This window comes from Trichogramma pretiosum, unplaced genomic scaffold, assembly GCF_000599845.2.
Source record: "Trichogramma pretiosum strain Unisexual culture from Peru unplaced genomic scaffold, Tpre_2.0 scaffold44, whole genome shotgun sequence".
NCBI lineage: Eukaryota > Metazoa > Arthropoda > Insecta > Hymenoptera > Trichogrammatidae > Trichogramma > Trichogramma pretiosum.
Window position 1 is genome coordinate 615,460 of NW_019641632.1, and position 20,360 is coordinate 635,819.

The following is a 20,360-nucleotide window of genomic DNA, read 5'->3' on the forward strand; positions in this document are numbered from 1 at the left end:
ACACACATGCATATACGCGCAGGCACGATAGTCGAAGGAAAAGCCCATTACGTGGCAAATATTACGTGATAAAGCCATTGCATTTGTTCATTATGCGGTGTGTGTATGCGTATATGTCTATGTGGGTACTGCAAGTGTGCGCGCAGTATATACAGCGTGCAAAAGAGACAGGTCCGTGACTGACTGTGCGATTATGTCAGTGGGTCACCGAAAGCAAAGCCGCCGCGAGAGGTGCACAAATACACGACACACCATATAACACGATATATCGATTTCTTATATCGCTTCACCGCGTATAACCGATCGTAAACTACAAAGCGCAAAATCGTCTTACAATGTATAAACTTTGCATTACGCGCACCAAAGCGCCTCTAAAGCGAGATGAAAATTTAAAAAAAAAGCAGCAGCAATGCGCAAAATATGCATCTTTCTCTTTGAGTCACGTTACACAATCGACGTTGTGCACGTGAAAATGATTGATTTTGCGCGGCGCCGCGTAAAATATGCTATAATACTAGCCGTTGTGTCGGATCTTTCGCGAAGAATTAAAATTTATTAATGACGAATCATGGAAAAAAAAGTAGCAACAACAATCGTTCATGGAAAATCATCTTGTGCGGACTGTTAGTATACAAAAAATTGGCTGCTTTTACGAAGTCACCCTGCGCTCACGTGCACGAGGTGTCAAGTTGCGAAGAACATTCTTAAAGATGCGCAAAACTGTAAAGTCTAACATCGTTATTTCAAAATGAAACTTGAATGCGCTCGTCATGATTAGGAAATTGACCATTGAAAACGAGGCAAATTACATTGAGGACTTGTAACGCTCCTTTATAGCGGTAGCCTAAAACTTTCCGAAATAGAGAAAGTAGCTTTGATTTTAAAAATAGCTCGTTATTACTGCGACTGCGCTCGATCGGGACCCGCCTTTCCCGTATTTACAGCGTCGTCTGTTTCCGCCTGTCCGTCTTCGCGTGTTTGATTGCTTCGACGCTTTGTATCTGGCGCGATTCTCGATTGCTCGCACGTGTTTGCGCTCAACTAGGCTAAGACTGTGGTACAAACTGTTAAATAAACGAACATTAAATTCACTGCCACAAGTGATTTTCGTGACAAAGTGATGATAATATTTTATGTATTGTAATAAGCAACTGTACTCATGTGAGTTTTTGTGTGTGTAGGCCAAAAGATGAGGGAAATTTGGTCCGACGACGAGCCGGAAGAAATGCCTAATATTAACCAAAGAAAATTATTAAAATTGAAACGGTTACGAAAAAAGGTCAACTGGGAGGTGGGACAAGAACGACTCGACTTTCTCCGCCAACACATTTATCCACTGGTCAGCCAATGGGAGGGCGAACTGCCAAATTTCCGCGACGTTTTTTGGCCCGAAGAGATCGACTGTCTCATTTCGGATTCCATCAAGGAAGGTGACAAAAATCATAATTGGATGAGAAATCGGTTCATCAATTTTATGGTCCGGACGGGTTACAAAGACGAGCCGAAAATCGATTACAACGGCAAGCCGATTGTGCGCCGAACCACGCCCCTGCATCACCTCGCTAGAAGCGGTTACTCCATCAATCTGTTCAAGGAACTATTCGAAATATACCACACGTTCACAGTTAACTACGTCGACGACACAGGTCTCACACACTTCCACGTGGCCTGCATGTACGACGATGTAGAGATTATCGAGCAATTTCTGCTGAACGGACACGATCCCAATCGCGTCGTGCCGGAAACGGGGGATACGCCGCTACATTTGGCTTTGGAGTACAACAGTTGCTTGGCGGTATATGAAAATCTGCTGCATTACGGTGCCAATCCGAATTTGGCCAATAAGGCCGGATGGACACCTCTGAACATTATTAGCGACAACGACATGATGCCGATGTTTATCCAGTTGGAAGTGCTATTTCGTCCGCCGTTAACGGTCAACGAGAAGGGCAAATTGGGCCGGACCCCACTTGAATGGGCCGTTAGGAAAGGTATGCCGGATGTAGTCAATGTACTCACGGAAAAGGGTATCGATGTTCCGAGCTTCGTTTTTCCCGCCCGGGAAGACTTCTCTAAATTTATCCAGAAGTGTCGTAAATGTTGGAATTCGGGCAAAGTAAGACTAGCGTCTGGTCTTCTGTCCATAGTCGAGAGCCTAGAGAGCAAGGGTTTTAGGCTGAATCGAAGCACCTCTATGAAGATCATGAAATTATTCGACGAGCAGGAACTGTTCGAGAATTCGAGCAATGTTGAAGAATCTTGGTACAAAGATGAAGGGTTTGCAGAAGAAGCGAAAAAAATTAAGATACGTTCGGATCTGTCGCTTTACGATCTGACCCGTTTACGACCAAAAGAGGCTTCCAAAAAACTCAAGTACATAGACTACTACCATTTTGTAAGCCCGAAAAATGTTAAAAAGTTGTCCGAAACTTACAGAAAAGCTTGTTTCGAGCATCTGGTTGAGAAACTATCGAGACAATTTTTCCAAGTTTGGGCATTGAGTCCTTTGATGGAGCTGATTCACTTCGCGCTCTCATTTGAGTGCTGTGAATTGATTGTTGATGGGCTAATGAACAGAGATTTATATAATATTTGCTTGGCGGCAAATAGTCAAAACGCGTTTTGATACCAAGCTTATAGGGTGTTTTCAGATTGTCACGAAATGGTTACTTTACCGAACAACTTATTTGCATGGAGGCATAACAAATCGGGCCCCCTATGCTTCACGTGTTAATTAGCTTGTTAAAAGTACTTGTAATTATAATTAGTTTAAAATCAAGTAAAAAAATAAACAAAAAAATATCTGGTGAAAGCGGAAATCGTCAGGTATCGAAACAAAGAAGCGGTTTTTAGTTAAATTCTTTAGTTTGCAAGTATAAATATATTGAAATTTCAGCCTTTTGTCTGTGATATTGTCAATAATCTCTGATAAAATGGTTATTAAATGTGCTTTTTCAGGTTGAAATACAAACTCTCAAGCGGGGAAATTTTATTCTTTAAAGTTACCGACGAAAAACTAAGAAACAATCGTAATTAGGAACATCATCTTTCCACCAACAGCAGACTTGGGTTGGAAGACGATTGCGAGATGATTTTCATAATTTTTGGGAATTACGCTTGTTTCTTAGTGTTTCGTTGGTCATTTGAAAGAATAAAAACTTCCCAACTTGAAAGTTTGTATTTGAACCGTAAAAAGCACATTTAATAACCATTTTATCAGAGATTATTGACAATATCACAGATAAAAAAGCTGAAATTTCAATATATTTATACTTGCAAACTAAAGACTTTAACTTAAAACCGCTTCTTTATTTCGATACACGACGATTTCCGCTTTCTCCAAATATTTTTTGTTTATATTTTTACTTGATTATAAACTAATAATAATCACAAGTACTTTTAACAAGCTAATTAACACGTGAAGCATAGGGGGCCCGATTTGTTATGCCTCCATGCAAATAAGTTGTTTGGTAAAGTAACCATTTCGTGACAATCTGAAGACGCTCTATAATCAGTATTTTTGTACGTCTGGTATTAAGAAAAAAAAAAGATTTAAAAACGAACAAAAACAGTTTTTGATTTTTCTATTGGTATTCCTATTCCTATTGGGCGTCGAAGTCAAAAAATTTTGCTCGAAAAATAATTCGATATTCGGATTCCTCGTCGAATTTCACATGAATTTGAGTTGTCACATTCAACAAAAAGTTGATTTTTGGTTCGCTGTAGCTTCGAGGTTATGTTTAAAATAAAATTCAAGGTCACCATTCGATTCCTCGTCGAAAAATGTTAGCTGGCAAATAAATTGTATAAAACTTTTGAAATAGCAAGATATTTAAGTAAAAAATGGCCTCAGAATCGTATTTAATAGAAAATATATTGAAAAGTAATGTGTATTTGTGTATTTATGAAAATGGTTGTCGTGAAATTGGATTGGGGAAAGTGGGAGGTAAACAACATGACCGTTGTAATCGAGGAACTACTATCCGCTTAGAACCGATACTAGCGATCGGTGCGAGTTTTATCAAATTCGTGAACGAGCTCTATGATTAGACTGACTACAGTCTGATTTCCATTTGGATTAAAATATATCCAGATTTTGCCTGGTTACCCCAAAAAAACTACTACGAGATTCAGCGTGATTTCATCTTCAAGAAAAGTCAAGTCTCTTTGCTTGAACTTAGGGCAAAGGAGCCTCCATAAAAATTTTATATGTGAAAGTTATATTTCTAACAAGTAAGTAACAACAAGTAAGATGTAAGCGTATCATTTGGGTGTAAAAACTCATGTAATTGACGCATGGAACGCTGGTATCGTTTCGTCTATCCCCTTTTGTGATCTATACTAAAAGCATTGGATCTTCGGTTACAATGGCCATGCTCTTCCTTCACTATATAGACATTACTTCCTAATACAATAATATTTTCCGGAATCCCCTTATGTCCTCAACTAATGAAACTCATCTGAATTCTCTCTCGATATCTGGATTAGCAAATTGGTATTTTCAACATCGGTAAATAAAGGACACCCTAATATACATGTATACCATGTTCATCGTAGTTTTTCATCCCGATCATCTTTAGAGGCGATCGATATCCTCACATTCAATCTGGAAGACACAGTTGCAATTATACATTCGACTTTGTGTGTATAAAGTTGCCTCAACGCCGTCACGTAAAAAGCCATTGCGATTCGGCGCGAGATTTTTTTATTGTTCGTCTCGCGACGTCAACGTAAAAGAACATGGCAAAAAATAAAGGTGTAGGAAATGACAATGATATGCTTGCGAGCTCGAAACAATGAATTAAGATCGAGATAAGTATACACGCTAATTACTAGACTATACGCGGACGTTTAACAGCTGTTTAACAGCGCAAACGTCATGTACATTCGAGTTTCCAATGATGCTGCACTTTTGACAGGGTAAAAATATTTTAACCGCGAAAAAAACCCATGAAACAAAAAAATAAAATAAACATCAAATTGTCTAGCCTGAGAGTCGGCTGACTGCTACTCTTGCCGCAGACACGAGAACGCGACGACTATCTGGTTGTGTTGTTTTTCTTACATTAAAAACACGCGTCAAAAGCTCGTGTGTATAAGCTCGCGCGATGACGCGTGCGAACTCTCCTGATGGTTCGGACGATTATAATTGCGCGCGGATGAGTGTGTATGTACAAAGCAAAAATGTTAACTCGATATCGATACGTCTCTCTCAAATTATACATGATATTTACGTATGTATAGACAAATGTAACGCGTAGTACAAGTTTATTGACATTTTTTTTCATTCGGTACGTAATGAGGTTTTTTTTTTATTTATACTAATCACGCAGCACTCGATAATCGATTGTTCAAAATATGTTAAGTACAGCAGCCATTTACCTATTCTGCTGCTGTACGAGCGGACATGCGTGCGTCTTGTTCTATAGGTACTCGTTTTTTGTCTTTATTTTCGTCGTAAAATAACACACACCTACAACACGCACATGCGAAGGCACACAGAGCAGAACAGCAGCAGCAATGGTATCGGCGATTATTGGCAATCGCGTACGGACAGATAAATGGGGGAGGAAGAAAACAAATAAAGCATGTACGAAATTGCCAGCGGATTCAAACGCGATTATGCAACCGAAAGAATCTCACGACTGAGTCGAAACGCGCGAGAAAGTGCAAAAAAGTCCTCCACCGACCAATCTTCGAGCGAATCCTTTTTATTTTTTAACGCATTTACGTTTATTTTACGTTTATTCGTTCGAGGCCGAGAGTGACTACACAGTCGATCGAAGTGTACAAAATTGTTGCATCATAAAAAAAAAATTTAGATAATCGAACCTTATCCACGCAAGCACACACAAAACACAAAGGATCTATACTCACCCCAAAAATGTACCGCCAAAAATGTCACCAAAGAGCCTCAAATGTTTCCTAGGAAAGCTGCTCATGTTTCGCGAGGAAAACTATTCTTCGTAACGACTCTCGCGAGCGAGAGCCGTCAAAGAGACAGCCTCAGCACACATTCTTTGGAGATTATACATCATGCCTCGTTACATGATGGGTGTTACATCCAGCCTCCGGGGGGCTTTTCTCGCGCCTACGCACCATGTAATAACTGCTATGAGAATTAAGATGAAATGTTATATTTTGAACGGTTTCGGCTTCCAACGCCAGTCGAGGCGCCATCTTTCAGCGAATCGCGCAAACTCCAGCACGCAGTCTCCGCGCGCGATTAAACAGTGACCCCAGTGTATCTACCTGGAGACTCCAGATGATACAGTGTCAGAAATAAAAGAAGGGGGACGCAGCGATATATACATTGTAGTAGTAGTAGTAGCTGGCCTGCGACCGCAGCGCGCGCGCATCAACAATGAGTAACCCGTTAATCTATAAAAGTGTGTAGCAGCCGCCACCGATAGTTTATGCGCGGCTGTCGCGCCGTTGTGCTCTACCGCCCTCCGCGAGCTCTCGTGTATCATCTCCGTGTATATATGCAGAGCATCCGGAGCAGCAAGTTCGCGCAGTGCAGTTTCGCAGCGTCCCGTAAAGAGTCTCTGTGTTTGTAAACTCGACGATTCGACACGATCTTCATCTTCGACGCGTCGCGAGAGTGTTATCAGTTTCGAAGTGTGTCGGTGCGTGTGCGTGCGCGTGATTATCGAGATTACACGATCTCGCGCCCACGTAGACGTCGTTGGGTATTATTAAAGTACTCCCACTCGTCGAGCAGCGGAATGTATGTGTTAAAGGCCCCGCGAGAGAGCATGCCAGTTATGGGGCAGTAGGAAGAAGTATATTGTAGCAGTAGCAGTAGGCAGCAGAAACTACAGACATCGTTCATGTAAGCGAGCCACGCGACAGTCTCCGCGACTCCGACTCTCGGTAGTAGTATGTGTTTGTGTCGTAAACGTCAGTACTACTGCTTATCAGTGCGTAACGAGGTGAAAATAACACGTACGACACGACGGCGGAGAACGACGCATAGTTCGGATTAGTGAATATAAAATAAAGAGCAGTGCGTTCAACGATCTGCTGCTGCATCCATGCAATATTTACCAAGTAAGGCTCCACATGTAATTATATATGCTCCGAAATGTGTAAGATGTGTTTTCTACATGTAAGGTGTGCGAGTGACTCTGTGACGTGCAGCGTGTGTATGTGTATTATGTGCATTTGTATACCGCTTGCACAAGCAAAGTGAAATTAATGCGTCCGCACGTATGGTATAGTTTCGTAATGATTCGATTGCTTCTTTTTCTGCTCTCTCTCTCTCTCTCTCTCTCTCTCTCTCTCTCTCTCCCTCGCTCGACTCTCAAAGAAGAGCAGCATAATATACCAAACAGAGAGTCCCCCGCGTGTGTGTGCTGAAAGAGCAGAGGATATTATTATCATGATGACGAGACGAGGCGACGATGGGGTGGCGGAGAAAAAGACGCTAATGCTCTCTTCGAATCGGGAGCGCGTGCCAAGGAGGAGCGACAAAAAAAGTATAGACGAGAGAAAGAAGTATTTCGCTCAACGTGAAATCCAATCTCACGCGCAGCACGCGCACACTGTCTATCTGTCTGCTGCCGTAAAAGAGTTTTTTTTTTGTTGATTCCAAGTTCGCGTCCAATCCAGCGTGATAGTACCTTAGCTAGGAAGTGCATTACCTTACCATCTATACACATATATACGGATCGATCGATCGTCGTCCTTTTTCGTGCCCTGACATACACACACACGCGCGTTACAGGGAGAGGGGCTAAAACTTTGCTGCCAGGTTGGTGCTCTTTTGCCTCTGCACGCGCTGTGAAAGAAGAGAGGAATTTGCTCCCTTGTATATACTTTTTTTTATTTTTACTTCCAGCTTGGCCTGGATACGGCATTATAACTGCATGCGTGCCCCGTATATAGCAATATCCATTAATACGCGAACAGCGTCTCTGTATTCGCAAAGTCCGAGTGTCAGTGCGCGTCTTGTATTATAATCATCATCACGGGATACACTATGATGATTGACTGATGACCTGTTTTGAATACGCGCGTGTGTATTATATACGTGAACGAACGACGCGTGCATATTTCATGCGTCGTGTATCGTTTGTGCATTGACATGTGAATTATGAGAACTGAAGTTTGTTATGATTGAACCCTCGAGCAAGTGTACTACGTACGCGTGTGTTTGTGTCGTGTATCCTTTGCTCTCCCTAAATGAGTACATCTGGACGTCTATATCTGTATAAAATACTCCGTTTTTTTTATCGATCCTAAAATCCATTTGTCAAAGAATGGATAATGACGATAAAAATTTCTTGGCTCTTGTCCTTTTTTAGAAATCCACTTTGCGCGCGATAATAAAAACGAAAAACTGGAACAAAGAAAAGAGATTACTCAAGGAGATTTTTATCTGATTTGAGACTGTTTCAATGCCTTACTTTTCTTGAAGTGACGTATTTTTTTTTTTTTTTTTTTNTTTTTTTTTTTTTTTTTTTGGATCAATTTTTTACCAAGATTCACAGCGATTATTATGTGTTGAAAGAAAAAAAAAACTAGTGCAGCTCCTATTTTTTGGCTGCTCTGCATCGATTTTCACTTATGTTTGTCATATTATGTATTTATGATGTCAGTGCAGCTTATATTTTGAATGCTTTGTTTGCTAAGGCTTCAAAATATTAAAAATTATAAAACAGTACATGATCTTGTGTAATACATAAGCAGCTCTTGCTTCTGATACTTACTTATTCATACTCAATTTAAATTTTTCAATCCTAGAGAAGAGCATTAAAAAGAAGGTATTTACCTTTTTTGAATATTCATACATTGTCTGTGAATTTTGAGTAAAAAATATTCTAACAATGTCTACCTTTTGCAAAACCTTGAATTTTTTATGAATGATTTTATATATTTTAAACTCTTCTATATTTATTAATATATTTTATTTTATTATACTTTTAGATAGTATTTATCAGCAAAACACAATCACAATGATGGAGTTAAGTCATAGCTTGATCCTTAATGAGGATGCACTTAAGCAAATTCCTGTGGCCAATCGTCCAAGGTTCATTTTTGAATGGCTCAGATTTTTAGACAAAGTTTTAGTTGCAGCCCAAAAGGTAAAAATGAATTCATTAATGAATTAAGAAAATCATATACACAATTTTTATCATTTGTATTTAAAAACATTATTACAATTGCAGAATGACATAAAAGGATGTCAAAAAACATTGGTCGAACAGCTTACCAGACATATGCAAGGGGATCCTGGCCCACCTGGTCCAGGTGGTCCACCAAGTGGTCCACCTGGCCCGGGTCCACCAATCCGCCAACTAATAGCAAGATGTCTGGCCACCTTGTTCAGCGTTGGAGATACATTTTTACTCTTTGATACAGTCAACAAGTGCAATGATATTCTGAAAAACAAAGATGATTCGCCAAGCTTTCTTCCCAAAAAATTGTAAGCATCAATCAAATACCATAACTTGAATTTCTAAGAATTAAGATTCATTAAATTCCATGAAGTTTAACGTTTTTTTCTCTTACATTTTGAGAGAGCAAAGAGAGCTATCTCCATTCATGCCAGAGTACCATTACTTATTTTTAGATTTAGAGATTCAACTGCTAATTTTAACCATTCCCATACGGCATAATGTATAAGTCATAACGAATTTAAGTGAGCTTAATCATTCTCGCATTCTTCGTTTAATCCCCGTTTTAACTGTCTCACATACTCGAAGCGAAAAACGAGAATGTTTAACAATTCCAAACAATAAACACGATCGGTCACTTTATGAAGCGCATTGTCTCGCTCAGGCTCGAAAAATGCGAGAGCCTTGGTGGCCTGCGCACGATTTTATAAAAGCTAAAACGACACGCTTATGTGTGTATATTTTTCAGAGCCGCTATCTGCTGCGTCGGATGCATGTACGAGAAACTAGGAAGAATGATGGGTCGCTCGTACGAGGAAACAGTGCAGATTCTGATTAAATCATTGCGCTCGGCCGAGTCGCAGACTCGCATCGAGATCATGCACACGCTGGAAAAGGTATGTGTGCGTGTGTGGGTAGTGCATGTGTGCGTATATACGAGCGCGCCGCACCGTTTGAAATAAAGCACATAATCGCTCGTATACATTTCCCTCCGCACGAGGAGCTATTTCAAGTATTCAGACGCACACGACGTATGTATATTGTAAAAATGTTTTAAAACACTCTGCTGCAGGTATGCGCCGGTATGGGATCCGCGGTGACGAACGTCCACAGGGACATCTACAAAGTCTGCAGGCACTGCTTGACCGATCGCGTCATGGCTGTGAGGTGCGCTGCCGCCAAAGTAAGCATCGAGCGTTACAACCTGTTTCCCTCGAAACATTTTTCTTTTTCTTCTTTTTTTCTTTTCTTTTTTTTTTGCCTCAGAAAATCGATATCACGTCGCCTAGCACGCGCGTGTACGTACGTATCCAAGTACCCCATTACTAATGATTCATAAATGTTTTGCGAAAACACACAGTGCTTACTTGAAATGCTGCACCACGCGCCGTTTCTGTACACGACGGAAATCGAGAGCGTAGCCACTCTCTGCTTTCGTGCCTTCGAGGGATCGAATTACGAGGTGCGATGCTCCGTGGCTAAATTATTGGGCACACTCGTTGCCATGACGCAACTGCCCGCGCCGAAAGGTCAAAATCCACCCGGTAAGAATCATCTCATATTGCTGTGTAAAATATACATCGATAGCTTGGCTTTTTACACACGATAAATCATTTGAAAATTTGTCTGCGGTGTGGATGTTTCTAATATATGGCTTTCTCTCTTTTGTGTGTTTTTTGCTTTTGACGAGCACAGCTGCGCTAAATAAAAATGCAAAACAAACGTCGCTGGAGGAGGTGTTGAATATATTAATGTCAGGATTCTTGCGAGGAGGTGTCGGATTTCTCAAAGGCACTGGTGAAATCATCAAGGGTAGCTCGGGTGTCAACAGAGAAGTACGAGTCGGCGTCACGCACGTAAGCACCTGCTCTCTTATTTACTTTGTCGCTGCATAGAAAAGCTTCGATGATTATCGTGTTTTCACGCATATAGGCGTACGTCGTATTCGTGCAAATGCTGGGCAGCACGTGGCTCGAGCGCAACATCGGCACCTGGGTGGCGCACGTGCTCGACCTGGTGGCCAACCCCAAGGCCGCGAGCTCCCACGTCGACGCCGTCTACTCGCGCAAGTGCATCAACTTCATACTGCGCGGCACTATCGGCAAGCTGCTGGGCGAGGGCGCCCAGGCGGCGGCCTGCAAAGAGATCGCCCACGTCATACTCAAGCAGATGAACTCTATCGACTTCAGTCCGGAGAACGCCAAGGACTTCAATCAGGAGACCCTGTTCAGTCAGCATCTGCTTGTCTGCGCTCTGCAAGAGATGGGAAATCTCATTCTCGGACTGGGCACAACCGCCTCCAATTTACTCAACGATCAATCACTGAGTAAGACGACAATAAGTTGTTACTCTTTTTTTTATTGCTCACTGATCGAGAAAATTTAAAATAACTCCTTTTTCTTTAAATAAAAATTTGCAGACTTGATTGAAACAACAACGGCTGTACTGGTACATCCCTGTCAAGCTGCAAGATTAGCGGCGGCTTGGTGTCTACGATGCATCTGCGTTGCCGTGCCGAGTCAAATCACTCCTCTGATCGATGCGTGCGTCGAACACATGGAAAAACTTCGGACGTCTCCCGAGGCCATCACGGGTTACAGCAGTGCATTGGCCGCTGTTCTGGGCAGCGTGAGATTTTCGCCCCTCGGAGTACCGCATACCAAAGGAAAGGTACGCGTCGAACTGGGTCATCAGCGATGATTTATGATTTAACGTAATTTTTTTACAAACTCTGTAATTATTTTTTCAGATTATATTCAATACCGCCGAAGAATTATTGAGAAGCGCTAGTCAGAACAGTCGTTTGTCGCTCAATCGAACTCACGCGGGATGGCTTCTCATCGGAGCTATCATGACTCTGGGAACTGCCGTTGTAAAGGGTCTCTTGCCCAGAATGCTGCTACTTTGGAGAAATTCCTTCCCGCGATCCAATAAGGAGCTCGAAAGCGAAAAGGCACGAGGCGACGCGTTCACTTGGCAGGTCACCTTAGAAGGACGCTCCGGCGCCCTGTCGGCTATGCACAGTTTTTTGCTGCACTGTCCCGAATTGGTGAACGAGGATATCACGAGGCGACTCTTGACGCCCATCGAGTCCGCCTTGGCCATGTTAACGAAGTAAGTTAATCGCTGGCACCGATTCAAATGAGCCACTTCTTCCTCGCAATCTGATTTGGTATTCCGTTTGCAGTTTGTCGACCGTATTGAAATGCTACGGGCAACAATTAAAAGCTCCCGCTGCGATGGTGCGACTTCGCTTGTACGAGACCTTGCTGCTGCTTCCTCCACAAACGTTTGAAAGTAATTGGAAACATTTAATTATATAAAAACTTGGCTTGCATTTTTCGTTCGGAATTCATAACGTGCGTTGTTTATCTTTCAAGGCTCTTACACTCACCTACTGAGAATGTTGGTGTCAGAATTCACACTGTCCGACAGCCCCGGAAACACGACCACTTCGTTGCTTCGGACTGTGTGTCATGCGAATGATTCTGTAATACTCGGCACTTGGCTGCAAGAAACCGATCATCGAACTATCGAAGATCAGGTGAGACATTTTTATGATAAACATTTCTGAACAAAAAAAAATTATTTCGAATTTTACGCGGTAAAATCTATGAGAGAAAAGTCAGACTAGAGGTAAACTATACAAATTCGATGATCCTTTAGATGGAACCTAACAGAAAAGCAGATGTGGAGCATGTAAGTAATGTGGTTTAACAGTAGAAGCTTTTGATCATTTTCAATGTTAAAATGTATGATTTGCAATTGTTTTTACCTCTGCAATCTAAAAAACATTGAAATTTCTGCTTCTTATATAGATGTAGTTTTTAGTTGAGTTAATATAAATCGAATATTCATGATTACTTCATTGACTTATATTAATTCCTGTATCATCTTCCATAGTTATTTTTACTTATTTATTACTTTTTTCAAACTTGTAATTACCATATTTATTGTACTCATGTTAAATCTCACATAGGTTTATTTTTTTATTAAACATTGTATCTTCGACCATGTAATTTTCATTGATAATCTCGTTTTTATTTGCAGTTACAACCGAACAGCGCGGCCGGCTCCGGCGCATTGGAGCATAACTCGTGCTGCTTGTATCGTCCGATTCCAGCAGTAAGTTATCGCCGAAATGATTATCCAGCGTCGGTTTCGGGGCGCTTTAGCTATGAAACTTTTCAGGACGAGTCGCTACCGGGCCCGCTGCCCCTGGGCGTCGCGGTCATCGACATGTCCGCCTCTCTCTTCGGTCAGATTTTCCCTCGCGTGGCCAACAAACACCGTTTGCAAATGTTGGATCACTTCAACGAGTGCATTAAGCACGCCAAGTCCGCCAGGCAGGAGGCCATACAGATGAACGTGTTCACGGCCGTTCTCAGCGGTTTTAAGGGACTCAGCGAGACCAAGACGAGTTTCGGACAGGATGACGTTAAAAAATCCGCTACGAATCTCATAATTGTACGTTTTTAATTCTAATTTTTGAATTGCTCGAAACTAACAATGGCCTTTGGAATTTCAGAGTTCGCTAAATAGTAGCAATGCCATTTTACGTTGGGCCGCCGGCGAAGCGGTTGGTCGAATGGCTCAAGTGATTTCCGATCCGAAATTTACCGCGGAAATGGCTCAGACGAGTTTCGACCGTTTGAAATCGGCGCGAGATGTCGTCAGTCGAACCGGACACTCGCTGGCTCTCGGCTGTCTTCATAAATACGTCGGTGGAATGGGCTCTAAAAACCATCTCAACACAAGCTTTATTATTCTACTCGCTCTGGCTCAAGATAACTCCTCTCCCGAAGTGCAAGTGTGGGCCTTGCACGCTTTGGCGCTCATAGCTGATTCTAACGGTCCCATGTTCCGCGGATACGTCGAAGTGACGCTATCTATAACGTTGAACTTACTTTTGAATGTACCTCACTCGTATATCGACGTACATCAATGCATCGGCAAAGTTTTGTCAGCTCTCATAACGGTCATAGGTCCAGAACTTCAAGGTATGGTATTTTTTTATTTATTCAAAAGGTATAATCTTAATTGAGGCAAATTTATTTTGCACAGAGAATTAATGAGAATAAAATAAAATTCTAGGCAATACTTCATCGATATGCGTGGCTCGAACATCTTTTCTATGTGCCTGCGCTATAATGCAAGATCACCAGGATTCACTGGTTCAAGCAGAGGCTACTGGTTGTTTGCAGCAGTTACATCTATTTGCTCCGCGCCACGTAAATCTCTCTTCGCTGGTTCCTACTCTATGCGTACGTTACAAAAAATACTTAAAATTATTGATAAGACGTATTGATATTAATGTTCACTAAATCCATTTTAAACTGACCAGCGAACCTTATCGAGCAATCATCTACTGCTGCGTAAAGCCGCGATCTCGTGCCTTCGTCAATTGGCCCAGCGAGAAGCGAAAGAGGTGTGCGAGCACGCGATGACCTTGGCGAACGAGAGTCGCGACACCAACGTCGTCGAGGGCCTGGTCATCACGGAGACGGGCCTGCCCGGCGTACTGTTCAGCATGCTCGACACCGAGACCGATCGCCAGCTCATCAAAGAGATACACGACACTCTCACCAGTATGCTGCAGATATTAGTCGCCAGTAATCTTTCTCCTTGGCTGTCCTTGTGCAAGGACGTACTGACCATTGCCACGGAGTCGAGTCTGCTGGACGACGCGGTGAACGCGACCGCCGAGGAGCAGGTCGTCGACAACGAGAACGTCGACACCGAGGGTGACGACGACCAAGCCGAGTTTCACGCCGACGAGTCGACCAAGCAGCGGCAAACCGTGTCGCCGCGTTGGCCGACCAGAGTCTTTGCGGCTCAGTGCGTTCGTCGAATAATCACTGCTTGCGCCAACGACAAGCAGGCGCACTTTGACTTGACTCTGGCTAAAGAAATGCAAAATAGTAAAGGCAAAGGTATTTATTATCAATGCTGAATACCATTTTAATGGTTTAGTAGCAAATTTCTTGACGAATTTAAATTTGTTTCAGGTGATTACCTCGTGTCGCATCTATCCGATTTGGTGCGAATGGCTTTCATGGCAGCAACGAGCGATTGCGATCCTCTTCGCTTGGAAGGTTTAAAAACTCTGCAAGAGATCATCGATAAATTCGCAAAAGTTCCCGAGCCTGAATTCCCTGGTCACCTACTGCTGGAACAATTTCAAGCTCAAGTCGGAGCCGCACTGAGACCGGCGTTCGCTTCGGACACGTCTCCGCACGTTACGGCCGCGGCTTGCGAGGCTTGCAGCGCTTGGATCGGTAGCGGGGTCGCGAGAGATCTGAACGATTTGCGCAGGGTGCACCAGCTGCTGGTCTCGTCGCTCGAAAAGTTACGAAACGGACACAGCCGGCCGCAACTGTACAACGAGAGCCTCTCGACCCTCGAGCGATTGGCAATATTGAAGGCTTGGGCGGAGGTCTATATCGTCGCCATGATCAACGACGGATCGACGTTGAACAATCGAGAACTGATCAATCGTCACAATCAGCAGATCAACGAGGATAGCAAAGAAGATTTCGGTGACTTTGAATTTCAAAATGAAAGTTTGCTGAGCTTGGTGCAGCCGGAACTACCAAGTCTGAGTCAGCACTGGCTCGCCGCTTTGCGAGATCACGCATTGCTCTCGCTCCCTCCAGAATTTTCGAGCCAATTACCGCACGACGGTGGAGCCTTCTATACGACCGACACCATGGAATCTGCCCGTCCGTATTACGCCAATTCTTGGGCACCAATTTTATACGCGGCAACTTTGTGGTTGAACGTGAAAGGTTTCGAACTGAATGAAACGACTGGTTCGAATACAAAATCCGTCGATGGAACCAACAATAATCAGGCTGTAAAAACTGGTTCTAACAAAGAACGGTTTTATTTATTGTTTGGAATATGCATGGAAGCTCTGTGCAGCACTCGATCGTCCGAATCCTTACAAAACATCGAAACTTGTTTGAAAGCATTATATACCTTACTCGATTCTGCCTGGGCTAGGAAAGTATTAATGTCCAATAAATCTCTTCCAATTGAACTCTGCAATGTACTACATAGACTGCTATTAACAAAAGAAGTATATTCCGTTCAAATAATGGTTATGGAAATTTTAAAGCAAGTAGTCAAAGCCAATCAGGAAGATTTGTCTAAAAAGAAAAAAGCCAAATCGAAAGAACTCGCAACCGATGAAGATGATGGTGCAGATATTCCAGAACTAGATTTACTTGGCGAAGGAGAAGAATCTGGCGAACTTCTCCCAGGCAAATCACTCGTCTTCGCCATAATGGAAGTTTGTTTTTGCCTTCTGGTTCGTCAAATTCCACCGCTAAATCCAACTCCCGGAGCAGCTACGGCTATACTGAGTCAACGAGGATACACAGCGACGGTGGAGAGCGGCAAACTCATTGCCACAGCGTTGAGTGTCATGGAAGCGCTTCCGGGTCTTTGCTCCCCAGCGGGTTCAGTGGCCATCTTACCAACACTGCTTTATTTAACGACAGGTGTCATGAGGGAGACTGCAATCAGATCAAGCAATAGCGTAATAAAAACAGGCGCTGATACTACAATTCACGCGGCCTTGCATTGCTTGAAAAATTTGACCGTAAACAAATACTCGCGCGATCCTCGAAGTCAAGATCAATGGACGACTTTCGTACAAAGTGCATTGGCAAAAGTAATAGATCTGGCCAAAGCCGGAAACGACGAAACGAAAATGGACGAGGTTGCAATGATGCTGGGAATCGCCGTTTTCGTTCTTCATGCGTTGCCCGAAGTAGTGAGCGCTCCGAATTTGCTGTTTCCTTGCATCAATCATTTCCGACAAACTATTCAATCTGATAATATATATGTGCGTTTTTAATCGACTAGTTGACATTTATACAAGCGAATCGGAACATTTTTAAATATTTTTTCTTAAAATTTTCAGATAAGACTGAAGTGTGTACAGACTCTTCGAACGATCTTCCTTCATCCAGAACGCACCATAAGTACTCCATACATTCATGCGTTAGCTCCAAGAATAGTCGAATTTTTGTACAGCGACGCAAGTAAACAACTCACTGATGAGGTGGAATTACAGTTTACTTTGGAATGCATCACAACAATTGAATGTCTTATTTCTATAGCGGAACCCTCTCGAAGTAAGAAATTTTCATGCAATTTTATGTCACATATATATATATATTTTTTTTTATAAATTCATACAATAATTCGTCATCCATAAATTCAATCATGTTTCATGCTAACAGGAAATTTGATACAAGGTAAAAGTTTTACTTAAATTTAGCCATTGTTTATTTTTAATATTGAACAATGGCTAAGAAACTTTTTTGAGTTTACTGTAATAATTGTGCTTGTTTACCGGTTTCTACATTTTGTTAGCTTTTGTCTGATCGTACTTGCAATTTTAATAATCAGCACCCTGTATTTAATTTCCACGAGAAAATTTTCAATCAAATTTTTAATAATTATTTTTTTATACAACAGTTGACTTTTAAGACTTTTATTAAATTGTAAGAATTTTTTACAGGAATTCAAATGCTTACTCTGTTAGTTCCCAATCTTATCAACTACTTACTCGAAGGCGATCAATTTCAACAAGTGAACAAGTATCAAATAAGTCTTCATCAACATAGCTTCCAATGGTTAAATAAAATTGGACCCAAATATCCTCAGGTATAATCATAAAATGGCAAAAAATTGATATTTTTATGAAAGTTTTTTAATACTATTATTCTTTAAAGGAATTCAAAACTCTCATGTCACAATCGACTGAGTTGAAAACAAAATTAGAAAATGCAGTTCGTATGAGTCATCAACAGCAAGCTCAAAAACAGAAAATGTCAGAGACCACGAAAGCCCATCTAAGAGTACCTGCGCCATCAATAACTCTAAAAACTGATTTTTCTAACTTTAATTAATTTACCAACCAAAAAATAGATAAATTCGATGAATGTAAAAATGTAGGCTCTAAAAAATTTAAATTATTGAATGAAATCATGTATAATACTATTTTTATTTATGAAGTGGGTGCATGTGACTGAGATTAAAAGTTTTAAAGTTTGATTTAAGTTATAATTTAAATAGTAATGTATAAATAATCGATATTGTGAGATGAATCCTGATTATGTTCCAGCGTGTCAATAAATTTTAAAAGATTGCAAAATTTTTTAAATTGATTCATAAACTTCATTTTCAATGAATGAAATACATTAGTGAGCTTCCATAATTTTGCATAAAACAAACTTCGAGTTCTCATACTTATACATTCACTTGATTATAAATAAATGTATTGGCAATATAGTATACGCAGCACTGATTTTCTAGTAAAATATCTAAATTGAAAATGAATGATGTAAAATTACCTTGTGTTAAAGAAAATTACGTGAGATTAATAGTATTTTTGTCATTAAAAGTGAATAATTAAGAGTATAATTTTATTAGTAAAGGTAGAATTTAATGTGTTTGAAAAATACATTTTGAATAAGCACAAAATAGGCATTTTTATCAATGTAATTTTCAAGAAATGAAGCAGAAGTCTATCTCTTCAATTAATTTACAAAGAATGTCTCGAACTATATTTTTATATGTAAAATAATGCACAAAAATACATTATTTACAACGAGGAGGCATCCTTCTTTTATATTAAGTGCCATTAGTCAATTTGCACCTAGAACCTTTTACAAAAAAAATGTCTTGCCGATTTTAATTTAAAAAAAAATTAAATGTATATAGAAAAAATATGTTATTTTTATTTCTCAAAAAATGAACTTTATTATGAACCTTGCCTAAATTTAAAAATTTATAAGTAATAACTTTCAAGTAAGTTATTAAAATAATATGCTATCTACACAATAGTATTACAAAAAATCTTTTCACTTGTTTGATATCCAAATTTAGTGGAATCCGAAAATGCATCAATCAAGAATGCACATAAAATGATTATTTTTATTATCATCATTATTTCAATTAAAAAAAGATCACTTCTATATAAATAGAAAAAAGGTACATTATGTAAAAGATAAAATTTAAAAAATCAACAGAAGGTTTTATGGAAATAACAAATTTGTAGAAAAACAAAGTGAAGTATTTTTAAAGAATAACATATAATTTTAATGATTGCATAATAAATTTAGTAATATATTACAGTTATAGTGAACCTATGTCAAATGTGTATTAAATTGTTAGTGATGAATCAAGCATATAAAATAATACTGTTAGAATTAAATTATCCTAAATATAGAAACGTCAAAATCAGTTACAGGGTAGGTTGGCACAACTATGAATTGGCTTTAAAGAGTAAAATTCGTTTCTTTGACCACAGAATTTATATATAATTTTTCGAATAGTTGAATAATAATTAAAACATTTATCTAATTGCAGAATTTGATTTCAAATTTTATATTAAATAATACCAAAATATTTAACAGACTTTCTGAATTAGCTATGATCGAATAATTTTAAATTTTCATTTTTGAAATGTTTTTATTAAACAAAATAAATTTAGGACTTGAAATGTAATGTATCAATCAAATTAAGCTGAATGATACACATACTTTACCTATATAAATAATAAAAATTTATAATAAACTAAAACCTTAATCGAATCTTCATAGCTGATGCATAGTTAGTAAGTAATTTTTCAATAGAAGGCTTGTTTAATAGAAAACACTTTTATCTTATCCAAAAAATTTTAAAGCCTTATTTTTTATACAATAATTTTAATTGACTGTGATTAAGACTTATACCTAATCTGTATACAGTTTTGGTGCATCTGTCTCATAGCCACATGTGTTGGGAACAAGAAAAACGTCTGATAATCTAAAAGTGTCAAGATTAATAACAACTTGTTCTTCAGTTTTAACCCAAAATATATTTGTAGTTATATTCTATGTTAATTGACAATGTATTTCACAATAAAAAATACTTTATTAAATGTTTTGATGTTTTTATTTTAATTTATATTTTTTTATACATAAAAATTTTCAAATTTTCTGGTGTAAAAGTTTTAAATTTACATTTGATAGCTATTTAAACTACTATTATTTACAGTAAAAAATATACATTTCTTTATGATTATAAATGTTTTCAATTTACAGTACCCAACTATCACAGCTGTTTTCTTTTTAGTTATTAATACTGGTTGTGACAAAAATGTACAATTGCTATCCATGTATGCTTGAATATTCTGTGAATAATGATGATGTTTTGAATATTGCAAGAGGCATGAACAAA

At 39.8% G+C, this 20,360-nt stretch overlaps 3 protein-coding genes across 10 annotated transcripts in view; 2 read left to right on the forward strand and 1 right to left on the reverse strand.

Annotated features, from left to right (window-relative positions):
• The window catches only part of LOC106652723 (scavenger receptor class B member 1-like), a 30,530-nt gene extending 24,521 nt beyond the window's left edge, over positions 1–6,009 (reverse strand). The window contains exon 1 of the mRNA XM_023459311.1: positions 5,878–6,009. The gene's annotated coding sequence lies outside the window, so the exon portion shown is untranslated. The remainder of the gene's footprint in view (positions 1–5,877) is intronic.
• On the forward strand, positions 929–2,696 carry LOC106652334. 3 transcript variants are annotated; one of them, XM_014371251.2, is made up of 2 exons: positions 929–1,100; positions 1,182–2,696. In XM_014371251.2, exon 2 carries the CDS (start codon positions 1,190–1,192, stop codon positions 2,624–2,626), a length of 1,437 nt encoding a protein of 478 aa, XP_014226737.1. In that variant the 5' UTR covers positions 929–1,100; positions 1,182–1,189; the 3' UTR covers positions 2,627–2,696. The 3 variants fall into 3 exon arrangements, with proteins under 3 accessions (XP_014226737.1, XP_014226745.1, XP_014226725.1); XM_014371259.2 differs by having other exon boundaries at positions 929–1,057; XM_014371239.2 differs by having other exon boundaries at positions 930–1,117.
• A 436-nt stretch (positions 6,010–6,445) lies between the features above and the next one.
• LOC106652620 (HEAT repeat-containing protein 5B) lies at positions 6,446–18,090 on the forward strand. 6 transcript variants are annotated; one of them, XM_014371722.2, is made up of 23 exons: positions 6,446–7,053; positions 8,932–9,089; positions 9,174–9,430; positions 9,871–10,018; positions 10,195–10,305; positions 10,483–10,666; positions 10,818–10,978; positions 11,055–11,448; positions 11,542–11,792; positions 11,872–12,236; positions 12,310–12,419; positions 12,503–12,666; positions 12,789–12,821; positions 13,173–13,247; positions 13,314–13,589; positions 13,651–14,122; positions 14,217–14,386; positions 14,467–15,055; positions 15,131–16,974; positions 17,053–17,266; positions 17,375–17,389; positions 17,656–17,801; positions 17,870–18,090. In XM_014371722.2, exons 1-23 carry the CDS (start codon positions 7,038–7,040, stop codon positions 18,044–18,046), a joined length of 6,330 nt encoding a protein of 2,109 aa, XP_014227208.1. In that variant the 5' UTR covers positions 6,446–7,037; the 3' UTR covers positions 18,047–18,090. The 6 variants fall into 6 exon arrangements, with proteins under 6 accessions (XP_014227208.1, XP_014227174.1, XP_014227226.1 ...); XM_014371688.2 differs by having other exon boundaries at positions 13,173–13,589; XM_014371740.2 differs by lacking the exon at positions 12,789–12,821.
• Positions 18,091–20,360: the final 2,270 nt, after the last annotated feature.

Bases quoted from the DNA above. Each gene is read 5' to 3' on its own strand.
- LOC106652334 (XM_014371251.2), top strand. From the start codon at position 1,190: ATGAGGGAAATTTGGTCCGACGACGAGCCGGAAGAAATGCCTAATATT.
- LOC106652620 (XM_014371688.2), top strand. The intron at 9,431-9,870 runs GTAAGCATCAAT...TATATTTTTCAG, and splicing joins AGCTTTCTTCCCAAAAAATT to AGCCGCTATCTGCTGCGTCG. The intron at 14,123-14,216 runs GTATGGTATTTT...ATAAAATTCTAG, and splicing joins CATAGGTCCAGAACTTCAAG to GCAATACTTCATCGATATGC.